At 27.9% G+C, this 20,286-nt stretch overlaps 4 protein-coding genes across 4 annotated transcripts; all 4 read right to left on the reverse strand.

Annotated features, from left to right (window-relative positions):
* Positions 1 to 88: 88 nt before the first annotated feature.
* Positions 89 to 2,494, reverse strand: LOC141536012 (odorant receptor 13a-like). Its single transcript, XM_074256216.1, is given in 8 exon segments — positions 89 to 200; positions 288 to 446; positions 509 to 619; positions 710 to 809; positions 1,135 to 1,423; positions 1,661 to 2,027; positions 2,029 to 2,112; positions 2,477 to 2,494. Coding segments are annotated over 8 exon segments (1,182 nt in total). The 3' UTR covers positions 89 to 146.
* Positions 2,495 to 3,329: 835 nt separating this feature from the next.
* LOC141536021 (uncharacterized) lies at positions 3,330 to 9,230 on the reverse strand. Its single transcript, XM_074256227.1, has 14 exons — positions 9,223 to 9,230; positions 8,187 to 8,662; positions 7,819 to 8,110; positions 7,424 to 7,523; positions 6,812 to 6,922; positions 6,581 to 6,736; positions 6,475 to 6,521; positions 5,702 to 5,723; positions 5,183 to 5,633; positions 4,187 to 4,475; positions 4,026 to 4,125; positions 3,844 to 3,954; positions 3,449 to 3,607; positions 3,330 to 3,383 (listed from the first exon to the last, which is right to left on the reverse strand). Exons 1-14 carry the CDS (start codon positions 9,228 to 9,230, stop codon positions 3,330 to 3,332), a joined length of 2,376 nt encoding a protein of 791 aa, XP_074112328.1.
* Positions 9,231 to 9,680: 450 nt separating this feature from the next.
* Positions 9,681 to 11,659, reverse strand: LOC141535957 (odorant receptor 43a-like; the record flags this gene model as incomplete). The annotated part of the gene is given in 6 exon segments (XM_074256147.1): positions 9,681 to 9,890; positions 9,975 to 10,085; positions 10,141 to 10,240; positions 10,812 to 11,097; positions 11,201 to 11,296; positions 11,299 to 11,659. Coding segments are annotated over 6 exon segments (1,164 nt in total), but the record flags the coding sequence as incomplete, so codon positions are not given.
* Positions 11,660 to 12,204: 545 nt separating this feature from the next.
* Positions 12,205 to 14,485, reverse strand: LOC141536029 (odorant receptor 9a-like). The gene is made up of 7 exons (XM_074256238.1): positions 14,474 to 14,485; positions 13,953 to 14,403; positions 13,051 to 13,330; positions 12,839 to 12,938; positions 12,667 to 12,777; positions 12,327 to 12,482; positions 12,205 to 12,258 (listed from the first exon to the last, which is right to left on the reverse strand). Exons 1-7 carry the CDS (start codon positions 14,483 to 14,485, stop codon positions 12,205 to 12,207), a joined length of 1,164 nt encoding a protein of 387 aa, XP_074112339.1.
* Between the last annotated feature and the right edge of the window lie 5,801 nt (positions 14,486 to 20,286).

Genomic DNA, 20,286 nt, shown 5'->3' on the forward strand with positions numbered 1-20,286 from the left:
TATATTAAGGATTAATGTTATTAATCAAAAAATTAAATTATTAAATATAGAATAATAATTCAATGTTGAAAATAAAATATTTCATTGAAAAATAATTATATTGTAGACGATATGAAGCTAAATAGAGCACACGAATATCTAAAACTTCAAACTGTCAGTGTCCGGAGTAATGAAACGTAAGCCATTGAACTTCGTAATATCTACATGAATAAATCCAGTTGTTAAATAATTTAATTACAGAATAAGGTAAGAGGTAAAAAAAAAAAAAAAGTAAAATTAATACTCACCCCTGTGAAACCGTTGAATGACAAAATATATATTTTGCCGGCAGTTATTTGCATCGGAATGGTTGCGCCACTCACCATGCAAATAAGCCAAGATTGTTTTGATTTTACAGACATTTCTTCCCAATTGCAAACATAAAATGTTTCCTGTAAATTTTTGTGCTTGATGCGAAAAAAAAAAAAATTATCAGATATTTGGTGATTTTAGTATATTTAATACTTACTTCTGTCAACAAAATTTCGCCCATCAAACAATTCGCGAACAAACACGCCAGTGCTGCGCAAATGTAAGTAAATAACATTAAGAACGCTATTGTTTCACTGGCTTCTAACGCCTGTCCAATTTTATTTACATTTATTTTATTGTAAAATAAAAAATATTGCAATTTATTTAATTTAATTGTTAAAAGTTTTGACTAAATTACCACAATTGCACTGAACATTACCAAAGCCAGCAGTGGGATCCAAATTAGTAGTTCAACAAAAAGCATTGGAGTACAAGTTTGATTTATCCTGTGGATTAATCTAAAAATTAATAATTATTGTTCAATGTCTGATTGTTTAACTGTAAAATATATTTGTGATACTCAAGTCAGCTGACATTTTTTTTTTTTAATTTTTTTTACAAGTAAGTCTGCAAAAAAAATTGTTTGACGTCTAAAAATTTTTAATTTTTTTTATTAATTAAATTACAACTAAAAAGATATTTCTAAAAAATTGCACTTATAGTTTTTCAAGTTTTTTACATGTGAAATTTTTTTCTATTAATTATTGAAGTGAAATTGAAAAAAAAAAATTTCTAAAAATTTTAAAATGTCGGCTAATTTTTTTTTCATAAATTATTACATACTTTATCAACTCCACATGTTTAAGAACAATATGTTTAATAAGACTTTCAGTTTTATTGTCTTTATTACAATTAATATTTTTAATTTTATTTGCAAGAATGGCAATCCGCGCACATATGTTTGATATTATTACATACTGCAAATTAATTGACGCAATGTAACATATTGCGGTTACAGGTAGTGGCATTTCAAAAATATAAAGCAGAATTGTTTGTCTGTAAGATGTGTCGTTGGAGTTGAATAATTTAACTCTGTATGGAAGTTCCAGAGTTGCAGGATAATTCAGAAGCCCTTATTTCAATTTTTCAAGTATATCAAATAATATATACACCTACACGAAGAGAAAAGAATAGAACTGATTCCAATGTAGAATGGTAAGTTACGAAAATTTTTGTGTAAATTTGCCAAGAAAAATTTTATTAATGGTTACCATTCTACATAGGAATAAGTTCTATTCTTTTCTCTCCATGTGTGTATGTATATTAAACAATAAATAAAAATTTACCAAGGCATACTCATATTACTTATAATATATTAAACATTTTTGTAAAGGTAGCAAACAAAAATAAAACGCAGCAGAAATAATAGAAGTCATTGTGACAAGGTAAAATTTTTTTGCTTTCAAGCTGTACTTAATATAAATTTCTTTTTCACTTTTACTTGGATAATTTTTAGCGTCACAATTGTCGAATGTTTCTTCAATTATTTCCTTTATTTTAACTGAAAATCTGATAAATATCAACCGAAGCACCATCACCAGTTGCACCAGTGTTCCCAAAAGATTTGCGGTCATGAGCTGGAGATTTCCGAAAATTGAAACTACATCATTGAAAGCCATCGACAGGTAAATAGTTTCATAACTCAGGTAAATTATAAACATTGTCAGTTTTTTTTCTCGACTGATTGATTGGCCATGCGTTCAATATTTCGATTAGCCCTCCAATTTTTTTTATCATCAATTTACTTTTTTCGAATTTTTTCTGAAATATTTATTTTACGTTTTTTAATTTTATCATTTCTAAACACTTGACACTAGATTAATAAATTCAATTTTAAAAGAAAAAAAAATAATTTTAATTTAAATTATGACACTGAAATTAGCAGACACTTGACAATTTTTATTTTTCTTCGAAGATAAACCAGAGCAAGAAATTAAAAAAAAATAAATTGCATTTATAATTTTTTAGAGCTTCTAAAGATGGAAATTTCAAAATTAGTTTTTCTTGCCACAATTTATTTGATAAAAAAATTTTTAAAAATTATTACATGTTTCTCAATTTAATTATATCATTTCAAATTTTATTATTTCCAGTACGTTTTGTACCCACAGCTAATATTGCTTACCTCGACAGTTTTTTCCATAACTGGTAATGTCGATGTGAAGATGTCAAATGACAGCCTCGAAAATGTAAATATTTTTTTACCTTATGAAGCTTTGTTCCGTAAAGTATTGTCTTTCAGGAAGCAAACATTTAGGAATAATTAATAATGAAATTTTCGGCAGTTATTATTGATTCTATCGCATGTGAATAATAAAGTTTGTTCTCACATACATGATTTTTTTTCGCTTTCAGAGGGCTTGCACAATTTCTAAAGCGGACAGCAGCTTTAGTTACTTTGTACCCTGTGAAGAAGTGACATTCATTTTTTGTACCTGTGCTTTAATAAACACGAACTTACGTCATGGATATGCTTGCGGTTATGCTGAGATATTTTTCACGTGAGTAACCTATTTTTTTTCTTAATATAATAATAATTCTATTTTAGATAAATCAATATTATTTTAATGAATATCACTTTTGTGAAGTTAATCATTATTATTTAAAAATTTTAAAAGCGCACTTAGCCTTTTAAATAATTTTGGTGTTTTAAAATGTCACTTTTACAATTTTATAGTGAAAATTTTTTGTCGTTAATTATTATTTATATCCGACACAATTTAGAATGATTAAAAAAAATTCCTGATAGCTTCAATCATTGAAATATTTTTTATTTTGATTCACAAAATAGCCATTGGAATAAAATTATTATTATAGTAATAAATTAAACAAACAATTAAAATACAAAATAAGTAATTATTAAATGTTGAAAATAAAAAGGTTTATTTATCCATAACAAGTATAAGTAGTATAACATTAAACTTGCAGTAAAATACACAAATGTTGATACAACAGGCTATATATATAATTTAAAAATTTCAAGCTATCAGTGTTCTCAGCAATGAAACGTAAGCCATTGAACTTCGTAGTATCTAGCTTAAATAAATTGGATGATAAATAAATAAATTACTAAACTTGGTAATAGATTAATACTTACTCCCGTGAAACCATTAAATGAAAAAATATATATTTTCCCAGCAGTCATTCGCATCGGAATTTTCTCGCCACTCACCATGCAGATAAGCCAGGATTTTTTCGATTTTCGAGACATTCCTTCCCAATTGCAAATGTAGAACCTCTTTAGTAAATTCTCGTGCTTGGTACGAAGTGTCAGAATTATTTTTAAATCAGAAAAAAAAAACATTACATATTTTATATATTATTTCCAGACATCTGGAAATTTTTACAATTTCACCCAACATTTAATTGTAAAAAAATTCCTCGTAAAAATTTTAGAAATTAATTTTTGTGAATTATTTTTGGAGTATTTATTTTTGAAGTAAATCTAAAAATTATCAGATGTCTGGTTATTTTAGTGCATTCGATACTTACTTCTGTCAACAAAAGTTCACCCATTAAGCAATAGGCGAACAAACACGACAATATTGCGCCGATATAAGTAAATAACATTAAGAACGCTACTATTTCACTGGCTTCCAACGCCTGTCATTAAATTCCAATTATTGCAATTAAAACACTATTTTATAATCAAGTTAAAGCTTTTTAAAAATTACCAAAATTGCGCTGAATAGTACCAGCGCAAGAAGTGGAATAAAAATAATTATTTCAAAAAGAAATACTGGAGTCCAAGTTTCATCTACTCTTTTCGTTAATCTAAAAATGGATTGTTATTCAACAGATTTTTTTAATCGGGAATATTTAAATAATTACATACCTGATCAGCTCCAAATGTTTGAGCACGATATCTTCGATAAGACTATCAGTTTTTGTAGCCATGCTATTGTTAATTTGATTGATCCTACCTCCCAGAATGGCGATCCGAGCACATACGTTAGATATTATTATAAATTGCATGTTAATAGTCGCAAAGTAACATAATGCGGTAATCAGTAGCGGCGCTTGATAAATATAAAGGAAAATTGATTGCTTAAGTGTCGTCTCATTTGTGTTGAATAATTTTGCTCTGTAAGGAAGCTCTAGAGGTGCCGGTTGATGCAGAAGCCCTTTTTTAATAATTTTACAATTTAATTAAATTTAGTAAAACATTATTCTATGTTTACAACTGAAGATAATTCTGATACACGCTCAGAAATTTATGGTGATAATCACTATCGTTCATTTTTAATGATTATCTGTTTAGATAGTAATTTAATTATTCTAAGGTAATTATTACTATCTCAGAATTATATTAATTATTATCAACTGTTATAATTACTGCTGATAATGATTAACATTGTGTATAAAAAATATTAATCTACTTTTTAAGTAGGTATTTTTGAAAATATTTATAATATATGTCTTAAGAATTTTTTTCTAAACACATTATCTCAATTTATTTAAAAATAATGATAGTTAAAAGATAAAAATCTTTTTGAAATTTATTTGAGTAAATAATTTTTAAATATTTGATTAATAATTATCAAATGATCATTGAGGAGGTCCTTTCGCCATCAATGTTAAATAAAAAATGTTTGATTATGCATAAACATTTTTTATTAATTTATTTATTTACACTGACGGAGTCAAATTAATTTTTGTATTTATTGTATTTGAAAAAAATTTTTTTCGGTTCAAAAAAATTGAAATTTTGAAAAAAAAAATTTTTTTCTATTTAAAATAATTGAAATTAAAAAAAAAATTTTTTTTGTCAAAAAAAAAAAACTCACTTCAGTTGTAAACATAAAAAATTAACAAAAACAAAAAAAATTACATGCTATAAAATAATTCTGTGCAGGCAAAATATAAAAACTCAATCCAGCGCCAGTACCAATTCCCATTGTTATTTTATAAAAATTAGTCGCCATTTCGCTGTATTTAATATAAATTATTTTTTCATTAGTTCTCTGATAATTTTTATCGCAAACATCTTCTTTAATCTCAATAATAATATTTTTAAGTCTTGACGAAAACTTAACAAATATCAACCGCATCATCATCATCATTTGCACCAGAGTCCCTATCAGATTAGTAGTCATCAGTTGGAGATCGCCAAATATTGAAAATAAATCGTAATAAGCCATTGCGAGATAAACATTCTCGTGAATTAAATATACTAAAAAAAATATTAATTTTTTTTTAGTCGGATTGATTGGCCAAACATTCAAAAATTCTATGATCCACCTGACTTTGTCAAACATATACTTAGTTTGCTCAAATTTACTCTAAAAAATCAGTTTAAAATGTATTATTTTCACAATTCAATCATTGTATTAATTTAAGACAAGATTACCTCAACATTTGTGTTCATAACTCTCAATGTTTGTTTTTTTCAGAAAACTGTTTCAGGACAGCAGAAAAACTACAACTGACCATCGCTTGCAAACTTATCGCGATCAAGAGGGGATCAAATTCATTTCATGAATAATATATCAACCTTTCGGTAAGTTTCCTTTATCTTCTATTAATTATTATTGCATGAATAATAAAATTTATTCCCACATGCGCGATTCGCTTGGACTTTCCGGGGGTTCGGGAAGTTACTGCCGCAAGTAGATATTTAGTAACTTTATATCGTTCGCCCTAATCATATATCATATACCATGTGATGGGATAATTAAAAAAAAAAAATAATTAAATTTTTATGAATTTACTAAAAATGCTAAAAATTTTAAATAGTTAAAATTTAACTTTCTCGCAAATGTGAAAATTGATTTTGGAATATATGAAATAATTTTTTAAACAAAATATGAATAGGTTGAAAAAAAAAATTTTTTTAAATCTATGAATTATTTTCTTTAAAAAAATTAATTTAATATTTATAAGTTCAAAAAAAATTTTATTTAAAAAAAAAAAAACATAAGTTGCGATTACTTTTATTAAATCTCATATAACAATTTCTCATATAAATTTTTTAAAGAAAAAATGTGGATTAATTTTCAAAATTATTCTCTAGAAAAAATTGAATATTTTTTTATGAAAAATTCTACGCTCATTTTTGGGTAATCAAAAAAAAAAAATACTACTATATTGCCTACTGCAGATTTTTATAATATTCTCGATTACATTACTTCTCGTAAAAGAGACACATATGCCATGATTGACTTGAGCATCTAATAAAAAAAATAATTGTAATTACAATAACATTAATTAAAAAAATAAATATACTCACGCCTGTAAATGCCTTCAATGAGTACACGAAAAATTTACCAGCGGTTATATTTAGCGCAATTTTGGTGTAGGTCATACAAATTACAATACTTTTTTTGTATTTTATTGGCATTTCGTACCAATTGGAATTGTAGTAGGCGTCCATAAGGTTTTCGCTCTTTTCATTAAAAAAATTAAAAAAATTAGTTACTTGTTAAAATTCAACAATTAGTTATTTTTTTGGTATACAAACTTGAATTTTCACTAACTCTCCCATGAAACAGTGTCCAAAAAGACTTGACATCGTTATGATGATATATATGTAGTAAGGCACGGCCGACAATGTTTGGTTATTATTAAACAGCTAATGTTGAATAAAATATTTTTCAAGTCAGAAATTCAAAAGTATATATATTTTTTGCTGAGTAAAAAAAATTTTTAGATAGTAACTAGTATAATCCGGATTATAATGAGTATAATCCAGATATCACACAGTATAATCCAGATTTTTCTAGCTACTATCTGAAATTTTTTTTCACCACAAATATCACTGAGTATAATCTGGGATGATATCCAGTGTCATTTTGTTCTTTCCGTGTATGCAGAAAAAAAAATTAACTTCAATCAAGTAAATAATTTTGAAGAATTTAATCTTCTTGATTTGAGTAGAAAAATTCTTAAATTAACAAATTTTTTTTGGTTTAAGTAAATTTTACTTAATTCAAGAATTTTTCATCTTGATACAAGACAATGGAACTTTTCAAAATTATTTTTTTGGTTCAGAAAATTTTCTCTGAATTCAAGTTAATTTTTTTTTTTTTTTTTTTTTTTTTTTTTCAGTGTACTTTGATGAAAATAAACTCACAGCCATAGCATTATAAATAACCAATGATGCGAGAGGCATGTAAAATCCAAGCTCTATGCAATAAATAGGGGTCCAAGTATTTTCAATTTTCTTAGCCAATCTGGAAAATAGATAATTTAAATTAAGGCTCTTTGTTATTTATTATTTATTTGAAAATATATGCCAAGGCAAATACTAAAATTTTAGCAAATATTCAAACATTTTGTTTTTAAAAATTTCTAGACTCTGAGAATTTATAACTTCAGTTGGCAGATCTTTCCACAGGCGGATAGTTGAAACAATAAAAAAATATTCATAGCTGTTTGTGACATAATTTAGTGTCTTTGATAAATTAATACTTTGGGGTTTTTCAATTATTAAAACGCGTTGAAAAATTATATTTTTAAAAGACTTACTTGATCAATTCCATGTGCCTGAGGACTATTTTTTGAATCATCACCTTTGACGCCTTAGAATATTCTTTTAAATCCAAATGTGTAATTTTTTCCGCAAGTATTGCCATTTGCGCCACGAGGTTCATGACAATTATCACTTGCATATTTACCGAAAAACAGAAGTTTAGTTGTATGGATAGCGCGGGAAGTTCGTAAATGTGTAACAAGAAGCTTCTTTTAAGGGATGAAACATTGAGAAAAAATACTTTGATCTTGTACGGCGGTATCAGCACTAGCGGTTCGTCCGCGAACCCTTTAAAAATTAAAAAAATTGATAATTATCGCTCTAGTAAACAAATAAAATTTAAAAAGGAAAATTTTTTACTCACAAGCAGAAATGAACCTATACAGAGGCATCAAGTAAAAATACGATGATGCGAAAAACATGAACTTGATAGTTAAAGTATAGTAGAGTAAAGCTCCTTTGTGAATCTTTACAAAAATTTTTTTTTCCGTAATATCGGTCAAAGCTACACATGCGATTTCTTCCTTGGTAGTTTTTATTATTTCACTGACATTAGAGGAGTAATTGATAAATAGTAAGCGGTTGAATGTCATACCGAGACCCATCAGTTGTTGAAGAATAATAGTTATTAGTTTTATGTTCTTAAAATTAGCGACCAAGTTATTTACTGTCATCACGAGATGAAGAGTTACATAAATCACGTAAACTTTGAACTTTATCCGCTGAAAGCGCGTTTTTTCAACTGGCCAAATTCCAAACCAACTCATTAACCAAGACACTTTTCCCAGCATAGATTTAGCTTCCTTTAATTGTTTCTGTGTAAAAATATTTATCAGTACACTGAAAAAAAATTTATCTTGATTCAAGAAAAATAATTTTGCTTCAAGAAAATTATTTTTAAGAATTTTATTGGCTTGATTTTTAATTCAAGAATTTTTCTAGTCAAATCAACACGATGAAATTCTCTAAAATGATTTTCTTGGATTAGAATTTTTTTCTTAAATCAATTTTATAATTTTTTTTTTTTTTTTTTTTTTTCAGTGAAGCATTTAATAATTTGATTAAATTTAAGTTCATTTTTCCACATCTCAATTTCTGAATCCATGGTGATGGTTTATTTCACAATAATCTGCGATGATACGTTAATAAAAATACTACCGGTAAATTAACAAAGAACAAAGTTCAAGTTTGAAACTTTTATCGAAAAATGAATAATATAAACGCATCATGATTCCTTCATGATATGCGTGCTCGAGTAATGTATTTATGACAATGCATTCAAGTATTGATTGTGTTTTTATATTAATTTTTAATTGTCGTCCTGGGTCGGAATACTTCTTATAGATATCGCTGATCAGTTATTTCCAAAAGCTCAACAGAGTCAGTTCTATTTTCCTTACTTGTGCATTGCGTTTTTTTTTTTTTATGCGTCTTGGTATGTGGCTGTCTATCAGCAGTTTTACTGTCAGTCTTTTATAACACAAATAGAAAGCTCGTAAAAGGACGATGAGGTACAATTTTATCAATTTGAAAAAAAATCAAATAAAATATTATTTTATAAAATTTTTTTTTTTTAAATTAAAAATTATAATTAGTATTGTCAGTAATTAAAAATTTTGTGTTAGTTCAATATTTTTTAAGTTAGTTTGATTTTAGTTGCTAATTTTTTACTTCTTTTATTTTTATTTTCAATTTTAAAAAAAATTAAACTCGCTGAAAAAAAACAGAAACCAAAAAATTAAACTATTAAAAAGAAATGCTCTAAAAAAAAAGCATTGTATGTTTAATTCTATAAATATACACGCGTGTTGACAATCAGATCATTAGCATAATAATAATGATCTTCTATGACAATTATTTACACCAAAAGCGTTCGTAGAATAGAAACGTAAGCCAATGAGTTTTTGACGATCCCAGCGAAGGCGTTAAACGAGAACTCATAAACTTTACCAGCTGTTATTTTAAACGGGTTTCTCGTGTAGATCATACAAATTAAAACAATTCCCCGGTACTTCAGTGGCATAACATACCAATCGCACTGATAATAAGCATCCAGAAGACGGTCACACTTTAGGTAGAATTAATAGTTTTAAATAAATTTTTTTAAAAATTCTAATTGAAAAAAAAAAATGATGAAACAATTATTACTTACTTCAGTTTTCAACATTTCTCCCATCAAACAATTAGCAAATAAACATGACATTGCTGCACAGACATAAATACACAGAGATATGAATGCCACGTTTTCACCGGCATCAAACGCCTGAATAATTTTTAATCTTTAAATTATAAATAATTTTTTATTTTAATTTACTTACCAAAAGTCCAAAGTACATCACTAAAGCGACTATGGGAGTTAAGAGTAAAATTTCAAAAAAATAAACTGGCGTCCATGTATTTTCAATCATTTTCACTAATCTAAATAATAATTTATTAATAATAATAATAATAATAATAATAAACTGTAAAAAAATTTTGAAGTGTTTTAAAAAATTAAAAATTTTTAAAATAGTTTTGAGGCGTTTAAAAATTATAAAATGCGTATTTAGACATTTCAAAAACTTATAATTTATAAATCGTTTTTTTAATTTCTGTAAAAATTCGAATTTGAAAAATTTTTTTAAACAAATAAAAAAAATTTTTTTTTTAAATTAAATTTATTTTATATACAGAAAGAAAAAAAGCCTTGAGTCAAGCGTAAATTTTCTTAAATCAAGAAAATCTTTTAAGGAAGATTGAACATTTTTTGAATGAAGTTAAATTTTTTTAAGCCAAGAAAATTTTTTCTTGCTCCAAAATAACTTCGGTCTTCCTTACAATTTTCTTGATTCAAGAAATTTTTTTTTTTCTGTGTACCTACGAAAAAAAAAACTTGTTTTAGTTGAATAAAAATTTGATTTTAGTATAAGAACTCCGCACTCGGATGTTTTCCGGATTTTTAATCCGGATTCACTCGCTGAAAAATTGTTTAATAAAAAAATCAACTCACTTTATAACTTCCAAATATTTGTCAATAAGTTGACCAAATAATCGATAAGAAGATCGTTTCTCAAATCTCAAATTACAAATTCTATTTGAAAGAATGGCCATGTGAGCGCAAATATAAATGACAAGCACCACTTGTAAATTAATAATAGCAACGTAGCAAATTGGAGGTAGCGGCAGGGGTGATTCAAGGAGGTATATTATCACTGTACTTCTAAATGACGTAGAGTTGAAAAAAAAAATTTTTACTCTGTACGGATACATCAAAAAAGCCGGCTTACCCAATGAAACTTTTTAAAACAAACCAAAAAAAAAATAAACAAAGCCAACATTGCTAATAAAATTATGTTACTAATAATCAGTTACAAATAAATTAATAATTAAAATACTTACGAGCAAGTAAGTAAGTTTGTAGAGGCAATAGCCACCAACTGAAACCCGCAACAGACGCAAAAACAATTGTTATTACGTGGTACTTTCTTGCAATTGATACCCGAGAAAAATTTTTTTTTCCTCTAAATCGTAGTCATTTTTCTCAACTATTTTATCATTAACCGTCGTTATTATTTTGCTTATATTTTTTGAATACTTAACATAAATCATACGAATCAAAACAATCGTCTGGATGGCAGTAGTAGTCAAATTTGCCGTCATAAGATCCAAACTGCCAAAAATCATCAGCAAGTCGTTGTACGACATTGATAAATAAATATTATGGTACACCAAATAAAGATAGAATAATAATTGGTGTTGTAGCGAGGGCTGGACTGGCCAACCTCCCAAAATATTTATGAACCACGCGATTTTGTCAACTAAAACTTTTACTTCTCCAAATTTTTCCTGAAGCAAAAATCATATTTATTAAATTTTTATCGCAAGTTCAATAAGAACATACTTCAACCCTCGAATCCATCGTTTGTAGCTTCTTCTTTATTCCTGAAAAGTTTCAAAGCTAATGTCAGCTCCTGATACTTTTTTCCCCATATGAGTACGCACATAAATAATGCGTGCGTTTTTATTGATTTCCAAACTTAAAATTGCTTGTGTAAAAGTTCGGGGGATCGATTATTAGAAATTTGAGCTCTATGTTTTACTTCGAAGAAAAAAGGGGGGGGTCGGTTGATACTTCTTGAAAAAAGACATTCAGTCCTTTTAATACATTTGTCAAAAGCGGACGATTCAAATATTTACATATCTTCTTATATTTATGATAATTATCATTTTTGATGAATTTAAAATTTAGTACAGTGCTTTAGCTTGTAAATAATTATCTATCACAATTACTGTTGTGTTGAAAATTATTACTTTTGTTAAAAAAAAAAAGGTAACCATAATTTTGACAACTAAATATTTTTTTTATTCTCACTACATGGATGATTTAGTATTTGTTTCAGACTTTATACTGATAATGTTCGGAACAAAGAAACAACTCCCATTGCAAATTTTACGATCTGAAAACAATATTCACAAATTAATAATTTTTTTTTTTTTTTTTTTTTTTTCGTTAAAAAAAAATTACCTGAGTGTAGACGTTGAATGAGTAAATATAAAATTTTCCAGCGGTCAATTGCAGTGGAAACAAAGCCCTCGTCATACAAATTAATAATGCGCGTTTGTTACTAATAGACATGTCGTACCATTCGAGACAATAAAGTGCATTTTCAAAATTTTCACTCTTAAAAAACAACACAAATTATTATAGAATAACACTTAGAAAAAAAAAAAAAAATTTATTTATTCAAAAAAAAAAACATTTTCTAAAAAATTTTGCTTTTGCTTCAAAATATTTTGCTTTAAGAATAATTTTATTGGATAAAAAATTTTTAACATATGTGATGAATGTTGAATAGAAAACTTACTTCATACTTGAGCATTTCCCCCATCAGACAATTTGAAAATAAAATTAACAGCGATGATATAACATAAGTGATTAAGCTCACCGCCACTACTGATTCCCCGACGGAAATCGCCTAGGAAATATTTTTCAAAAATATTAAATTCGGATCTAAGATTAAAATTTTAAAAACATACCAATAATGCACCATAGAAAACAAAGGAACATAAAAGAGTTGACAACATCAGTTCAAAACAAAAAACCAATGTCCAAGCGTTGTCAATATTTTTTACCAACCTAATTGTGATTGCAATGATTATTTACAATCAAGATTAATTACTAAGAATCCTCTTAGTAAAAAAAAAAAAAAGGATAGATTAGTTATAAAAATTAAACGAAAAAAATTCACCTCCAAAGTTTCAAGTGATTCCGTACGATGCTACCGAATATTTTATCATTTCCGATAGTTCTCAAATTTCTGATCCTGTGAGAAAGTACGCCCAGTTGCGAGCAAATATTTGTAATAATGAGCAATTTTAGATTGATTATCGCGATGTAGCCCAATGGGAGAAAAGACATCGGTGCTTGGTAAATGTAGACGATAATTACTTGTTCGATAGAAGTTAGGTTGAAGCAAACGTAAATTATTTCGTACGGTGGTTTTAAAATAACTGGTTGATTGTTCAGCCCTTTTGATTTTAGACAGAAAGATATTTTTAAAATTGAATTTACTGATTTAAAATTTTAAATTGTTTTAAGAGAAAAAATTTTTACGCAATTAATTTTTTTGAAGAGTTTTTTTTTAAACCAAACAGTTTAAAATCTACAAAAATAAACAACATTTTTAAAGAAAAAGATTTTTTTAGTTAATTGTTTTGACAAAAAAATTTTTTCAATATTTTGTTAATTACAAGAAAAATATAAACTTTAAAATAATATTTTAATTTTTTATCTTTATAAATAATTAAAAAAAATTAAGCTGTTCAATAAAAAGGCTTAATGCCTTTATTAGTCCGCAAAAGTTACCAGCGTCAAAATTTCTCAGCAAAAATATCTCAAGTACAAAAATTTTTCAAAATAAAAATTTTATCATGGTTTTTGTGTGTATTTATTTAAAAATAGGCCGACACATAAGCTATAAATATTTAAATAAATTTTTGTATAAGAAAATAATACCGAATAAATTTTGGCAATGAGAAAAAAAATTTTGTACAAAAAATTATAGCCGAGAATTTTTTTGGCGAGAAATTTTTGCATGAGAAAAAACAGACGGTAACCCAAAAAAAATAATTAATAATAATTATTACTTACAAGCTAAAAAACATTCAGGAAGAGGCCTCAAATAGAACATAAAAGACGTAGTTGCCGAAAAAGTCATCAGCACCGAGTAATACCTTTTAGCAATAGACAAATAGTAAACGTAAATTTCTTCCTCTGAAGCATTATCACACTTTTGAGTGTCTAGAGTTTGCTGAATGCTAATAATCGATTCTTTAACACGCGGAGAGAGCTTTAAATATATCAACCGAATCAATGATATAATTTGCACCGTGGTCTCCATCAGATTGGCTGTCATTAATTGAAGGTTTCCCAGAACATTTATCAAGGCAGTGCACGAAATAGACAGATGAATCACGTAGTAAGTAATAGCTCCGATAAATAACACTGTCTGTTTAATTGTTTTGTTCAGAGGCCAACCTCCCAATAATTCGATCACCCAAATTATTTTGTTCAATAAAATTTTGTCTTCTGATAATTTTTCCTGAAGATAATAAGATTCGTTAATTTTTATTTTAATTACTAATTTATTTTATTAATTTTATTTGCGTTACACTGGAATCCATTGTGTAGAATTAACAAGGAAATTTTATTATAAGTTGTTAGAACCAATATCGAGAATGTAATGATTGAAGGGAATTGTACGAAGGTGTAAAATTATAACACGATAGGACTTATTAAATATTCATAGCATAGCTTTTATTCATCAACTTTAATTTTTTGCAATGTTACTTTTAACACGCGAAGTAAGACCGCGAGGAGGTCCGCGAGGAGGTCCGCGAATTTTTTTTTTTAGCTCCCAATCAGTCGGGTATCGACTTATGTCAAAGCTTAGTTGCATTAGAGAAATAAATTACTACGTTAAAATATAAATTTTTCGAATGTTTTATTGACAACATTTACAATTTAATAAATTTTTTAAATAATGAATGTTAATTGATAATACACAGTAAAAAATTTTGCGTCAAAAAAATTTTGTGTTAAATATTTAACACTTTTATGTGGGAATTTAACATTTATTGTGAACAAAATATATTTTTTTTAATAAGAAAAAGCAGAAAAAAAATTTTAATCCAAATTTTGAATGAATAATGGACTCGAAAAATGATGAATTGATAGTGCTCAAAATGATTGACGAAGGATCGCTTGGATATTGTTTTGAAGCAGATAAAATATTGTTTTTGACTAATGACATAACGGAATTTATTATTAATCGTCTGAAGTTTCAATGCGTTCATTGATAAAAAAAAACAATGGTATGTACTACATCAAACTTTTGTGTTTATTTCAACAAAATTTGAGTTACTTTTTATGTCTTGTCTTTATTTTAATGAAATAATTTTTTGTTCTCCAATATTTAAATATTTTAAATATTTAGCCATATATAATAGCTAAATTTGTCATTAAAGACAAATTTGGGAATTAGGGAAATAAAGGATAAGGGGGGAAGGGGAGGACCTTTACTCAGTAGGAATTTTCAGTAACTGAAAAAGTAATTTAAAATATTTTAAAATATTAGTCATGTAGAAAACAGAAACATCTATAGATGTATACATGAGTATTACTTCAAAATTTTTCAATTCAATTTTTTTAAAAAATTACAATAGGTATTTTAATTCTTTAAATTAATTAATATTATTAAAGAAAACAAAATAGACCTATAGTGAATTTTTTATACTCTAAAAATTGAATAAATAAATAAATAAATAAATCATGCATAGCAAAAGAATCTTGTATTAATTTCGCATATCCTTGGATTTTAAAATTATTTAATTTTTAAAATTATTTAATTTTTAAAATTACTTAATTTTTAAAATTACTTAATCGTATGACAATTTTACGATTTTGGCTAGCGTAATTTTTTTAATTTTTTCAAAAACTCATAAATATTATTTTTGATTTATTAAACTATCCAAAATCACCCGAAAAATGTGAAATTTTACTAATTCATTGTATTTATTAAAAAAATTAATTAGCGGCTAATTTCTGCCTCATTTTTCAAAAAAAAAAAAAAAATATTATTTTAGAGCGAGAAAAAATTTTCTTAGCTTAAAAAAATTAGACTTTATTCAAAAAATTTTTACTCTTTTTTAAACCAAGAAATTTATCCTCGAGTCAGGAATTTTCTTTCTCCGTATCATTGACCTAAAAAACATTATTTTTTAATGTCGTTTATCTTCGGCTGAAAAAGTTCATTCCACCGTTGCGTGTAAAGAATAAAACGTTCTTGTCCGACGATTATTCTTCTTGATCGCTCGTCACTTCTCCAAAAAATAATTAACAGAAATAACAAAAAGCTCAGTGGGCATAAAGAAACCTACAAACATGAAGCATGATCCCCCAAGTACACGCGAGCGATGAATATATAATTTCTATAGACGATAAACAATAAAGTTACGAGTGTCTTGCCTTAGAAATCACGCAACGCCTTATTGTATATCTGCAATAGCTACAATGTTGTTCTTTGTCAACCTGCGAATTAATTTACAGACCACGTCATCGTCAACGTGCTTTTCTACGTTCCATATAGAAGAAAGTTTCCTGTTTCTAAGCAAATAGAAAACTTTTAAATCACGCGAGCCTCTATGAGTTTGCTTTGTAGGTAAATGTTTCGCAGAAAAATTTTTTAAATACAAAGTATCAGAAAGAATCGATTATTGTTGACAAAGTTCATGTTTGTCTATTGTCTTTTGTCCATTGTCCATCGCCTGAACATAGAAACAATAACAAAAGTTTGAAACTTGATGCGTGATGCAAAGCTCTTCATTATTCATCCACTTTCTTGAGAAGTTTGCGTCGCAAACAAAATTTACTTCGAACAGCGCGCAAAACTTGAAATATTACGCGAATTTTTATTTTGGTGTATTATAAGCTTCTGAAGAAAGCGGGGGCAGTGTTCGATTGCTAAGGTGAGGTGTCATGGCCTCACTTGCATTCAAGATGTCAATCGGACTGGTCAAATTTTATAAAGTGTCTTTGGAAATTTGATAAAGTTACAAACTGTGAGTTAAAATACTAATAGCTGATTTTATCAATTATTTTTAAGATTTATAAGAAGTTAAATAAACACAAAAAAGTGTTAAATATTTAACATAAAAATTTTTTGACTCATTGACGCAAAATTTTTTACTGTGCAGTTAATTGATTATAAATTTGTGGTGGAGTTTTAAAAGAATTGGATTTTCGTCTAGATTAAAAAAAAATTTTTTTTTTTTGTGCATATATGTGTAATTATAGATAAAAATATTTTTAAAAAATTCTAAATAAATGCAAATCCTTATAAATAACAAATAAAATTCACTTTACACCCTTCGATAGTACCCCAGCCCCACAACGATATTTTGATTAATAACCACCGTGATCTACCAACATAATCTCCTCTATTACCCATTCCCTGTACCTTTCTTTTTTTAACCATTAGCCAAAAGATAAATCCCAAAACCAGCAGTACGAATAATCAATATCCCCACAGCAACTTTATTTCTTTTATACCCGATAATAACTGCATCACCGCCAACTAGCGCTAAATAATCCATGATTACTGGCCATCAGTAGTCGAATCAATAATCCGTCATCCTTAATACTCAATCCTCTATACTCAGTACGAAGCTTTGTCTTAAAATCGTACCATTTACGATGTACTAAAATTTCTAATTACTCGCTTTTTTAATTATAAGGATAAGGATAAACTAATGTGTGGAAAAAAATTTTTTTTCAGCTGATAATTTATTTAATCTTTCTAGAAATCTCTTACCTTCTTGAAATTTTGTTTTCAACTCTACACGGAAAAAACAAGATGATACTGGATATCATCCCAGATTATACTGAGTGAAAAAAATTTTCAGATAGTAGCTAATATAATCCAGATTATAATGAGTATAATCCAGATATCACCCAGTATAATCCATATTACAGTGAGTATAATCCAGATATCACCTAGTATAATCTGGATTATATTAGCTATTATCTGAAAATTTTTTTCACCACAGATATCACTGAGTATAATCTGGGATGACATCCAGTGTCATCTTGTTCTTTCCGTGTAGATTACACAGTAAAAAATTTTGCGTCAAAAAATTTTTTATTGCGACGCAAAATTTTTTACGGGGTAAGTTGGTCGTCTATTCCGGACGTAGATTAACAAGTTTCAGTTAGCATAGCTATCAGATCAACCAAAGCTCCCTTGGTAAGCTTACTTCGTCAGAGCGATCCACTGTCCGCAAAAAACCACCTCTTTTATCCAGCGACTGCCTATTTTGCCAACAACGACTTCACTCGGTGGGTAACCTTCAGAGGTTTACCTTTCCACCTGATAAACCTCGAACGATCAAAATTTTATCCAATCGAGGGAAACATAGTAAATAATTGACACTCACAAATTACATGAATAATAAACACACGGTCCTAAGTACAGTTTAATTGGAGGACATCCAAAGTTTTGAATAATTTAAATTCCATGCATTCGGTGTATAGTCTTATGAATTTACATCTTTGAATAAAACATTTGTCTATTGTTTAATAAATAGATAAGAGAGATATAAATAGATAAGGGAGGTGTATAGTCTCTCGAATGGTGTGAAGACATGTTTATAGATTTATCGGTCTATAGTGATAAAAAATTTTCATTGAACAAAAGAAAGAAACTTGAATCGAGGAAAATTTATTTCAACTAAAAATAGTTTTTTAGCGCAAGAATTTTTTAGGAAATTATTTTTAATAATTTGTTCTTAATTAAAAATTGATTTCCTCAAATTTTAGATAGACAACTTGCGGATTTTAATCCAAATCTAGAAAACTTTTTGTCAATAAGAAAATTATTGTGAGAAAAATTGTTATTTCTTCAGCTAAGAAATAAGATTCTTTAAAATTTCCAACAAATTAATTTTTTATTACAAAAATGTCTATATTTTACCCAAAAAATTTTTTTATTTATTTATTTATTTACTTCTGGATATAAATTTTATAGAGGTGCATTACACCTGTGCATAGAAACTAGAAAAAATTATGTATACAATTTATCAATTTAAGAATTTTTCGTCTTGATCCAAGACAATGAAACTCTTAAAAATTAATTTCTTGATTTAAGAATTTTTTTCTTACTCCGTTAATTTTTTTTTTTCTGTGTACTATATTGACAAATTTTTCTTCTTAGTACTTTTTTAGATACATTCCGTGTTTTTAACTCATTCGGTAGTTTATTGTAATATTTAATTGCTACATAGTAAGCATTTTTGGTGTTAATAGTCTTCTTCACTTCAGATAAAATTAATGAATTAATTAATTTCCTCGAATTACAATTTTATTAAAATTTCCAAAAGCTCAATCATAAATCCAAGTAAAACAAAAATTTCCACCCGAAAAAGCCATTCACGCAACAACTGGACTTATTTTGATGATGGTTGGAAAAAACAGCCCTGCCCCACCAGAAGAAACATTTATCAGGCAAATACTTTCCTCCCTTCAGCATTAACAATTCTCCATCTCCTATTTTCGGTAGTATTATTCCAGCGTGTCTACCCAGCTCTAGAAGTAGCCGTTCTAGCTGGAACTTTGAGGGCTCGTACTCTCCAGCCGGCCTTTGGTTCAGAACGCATGCGATCTAGAGCATGAATTTCGCGCCCGCGTACTCTGTCCCGACGGCACTTTTCGATCGACTTGACGACCACGGGTACAAGAGAAGGACCCCGGTAGGGTGAATTCGCCCCGATCTGCGTGGGTGCGAGGGAGAGATTGCTTACGGTGGTGCTGCCAAAGTGAGCCCGAGAGAAAATCTCCCGATGGCGGCTGGATGTAGTCGGTTTAACTACCGCGCAACGCGCATTTCGCTTGTACTCATTCCAAAATTATTTTTTAAAATCTACCACCTAGCAGTTGCATTTGATAAAAAGTCTTCGTTATTTTACACTCCAGTTATTTTTTACTCCGAGGGTCTAAATAATTTTAAAATCCTCTAAAATTTCTACGAGAGGTCAAATCTGTGGATATCAGTGCGGAAGTATCGGAGCCAGAGTTGTTGATAGAAAAAGTGATACGAGGAAAGGAGCTGTGAGTGTGCTGTAGGTGTCGATGTGTAAAAAAAATCAACCCTTAGTTTGTGGGCTAACGAGAACGCAAGTGTGGGGCGACGGGCGGGGAGAAATTCACCCCAAAAATTTAGCACCAACTTTTTCGTGTTAAATTATAACGCTGTAATCAATTTTATGGAAATAAAACAGCTAGCAGTTATTAATTCTCGAGCTAATGGGGACAATTGAAAGGCTCGGACTTGCCGCGACTTTTTCGGCCCGGCTAAAAATTTTCTATCTAAATGCAGTGATTTTATTTTTATTTTTATTTTAATTTTATTAGAGAGAAGAAAGGAAAAAAA

This window comes from Cotesia typhae, unplaced genomic scaffold, assembly GCF_013202065.1.
Source record: "Cotesia typhae breed Kobodo isofemale line unplaced genomic scaffold, CoteBio_Ctyphae contig_123, whole genome shotgun sequence".
Lineage (NCBI taxonomy): Eukaryota > Metazoa > Arthropoda > Insecta > Hymenoptera > Braconidae > Cotesia > Cotesia typhae.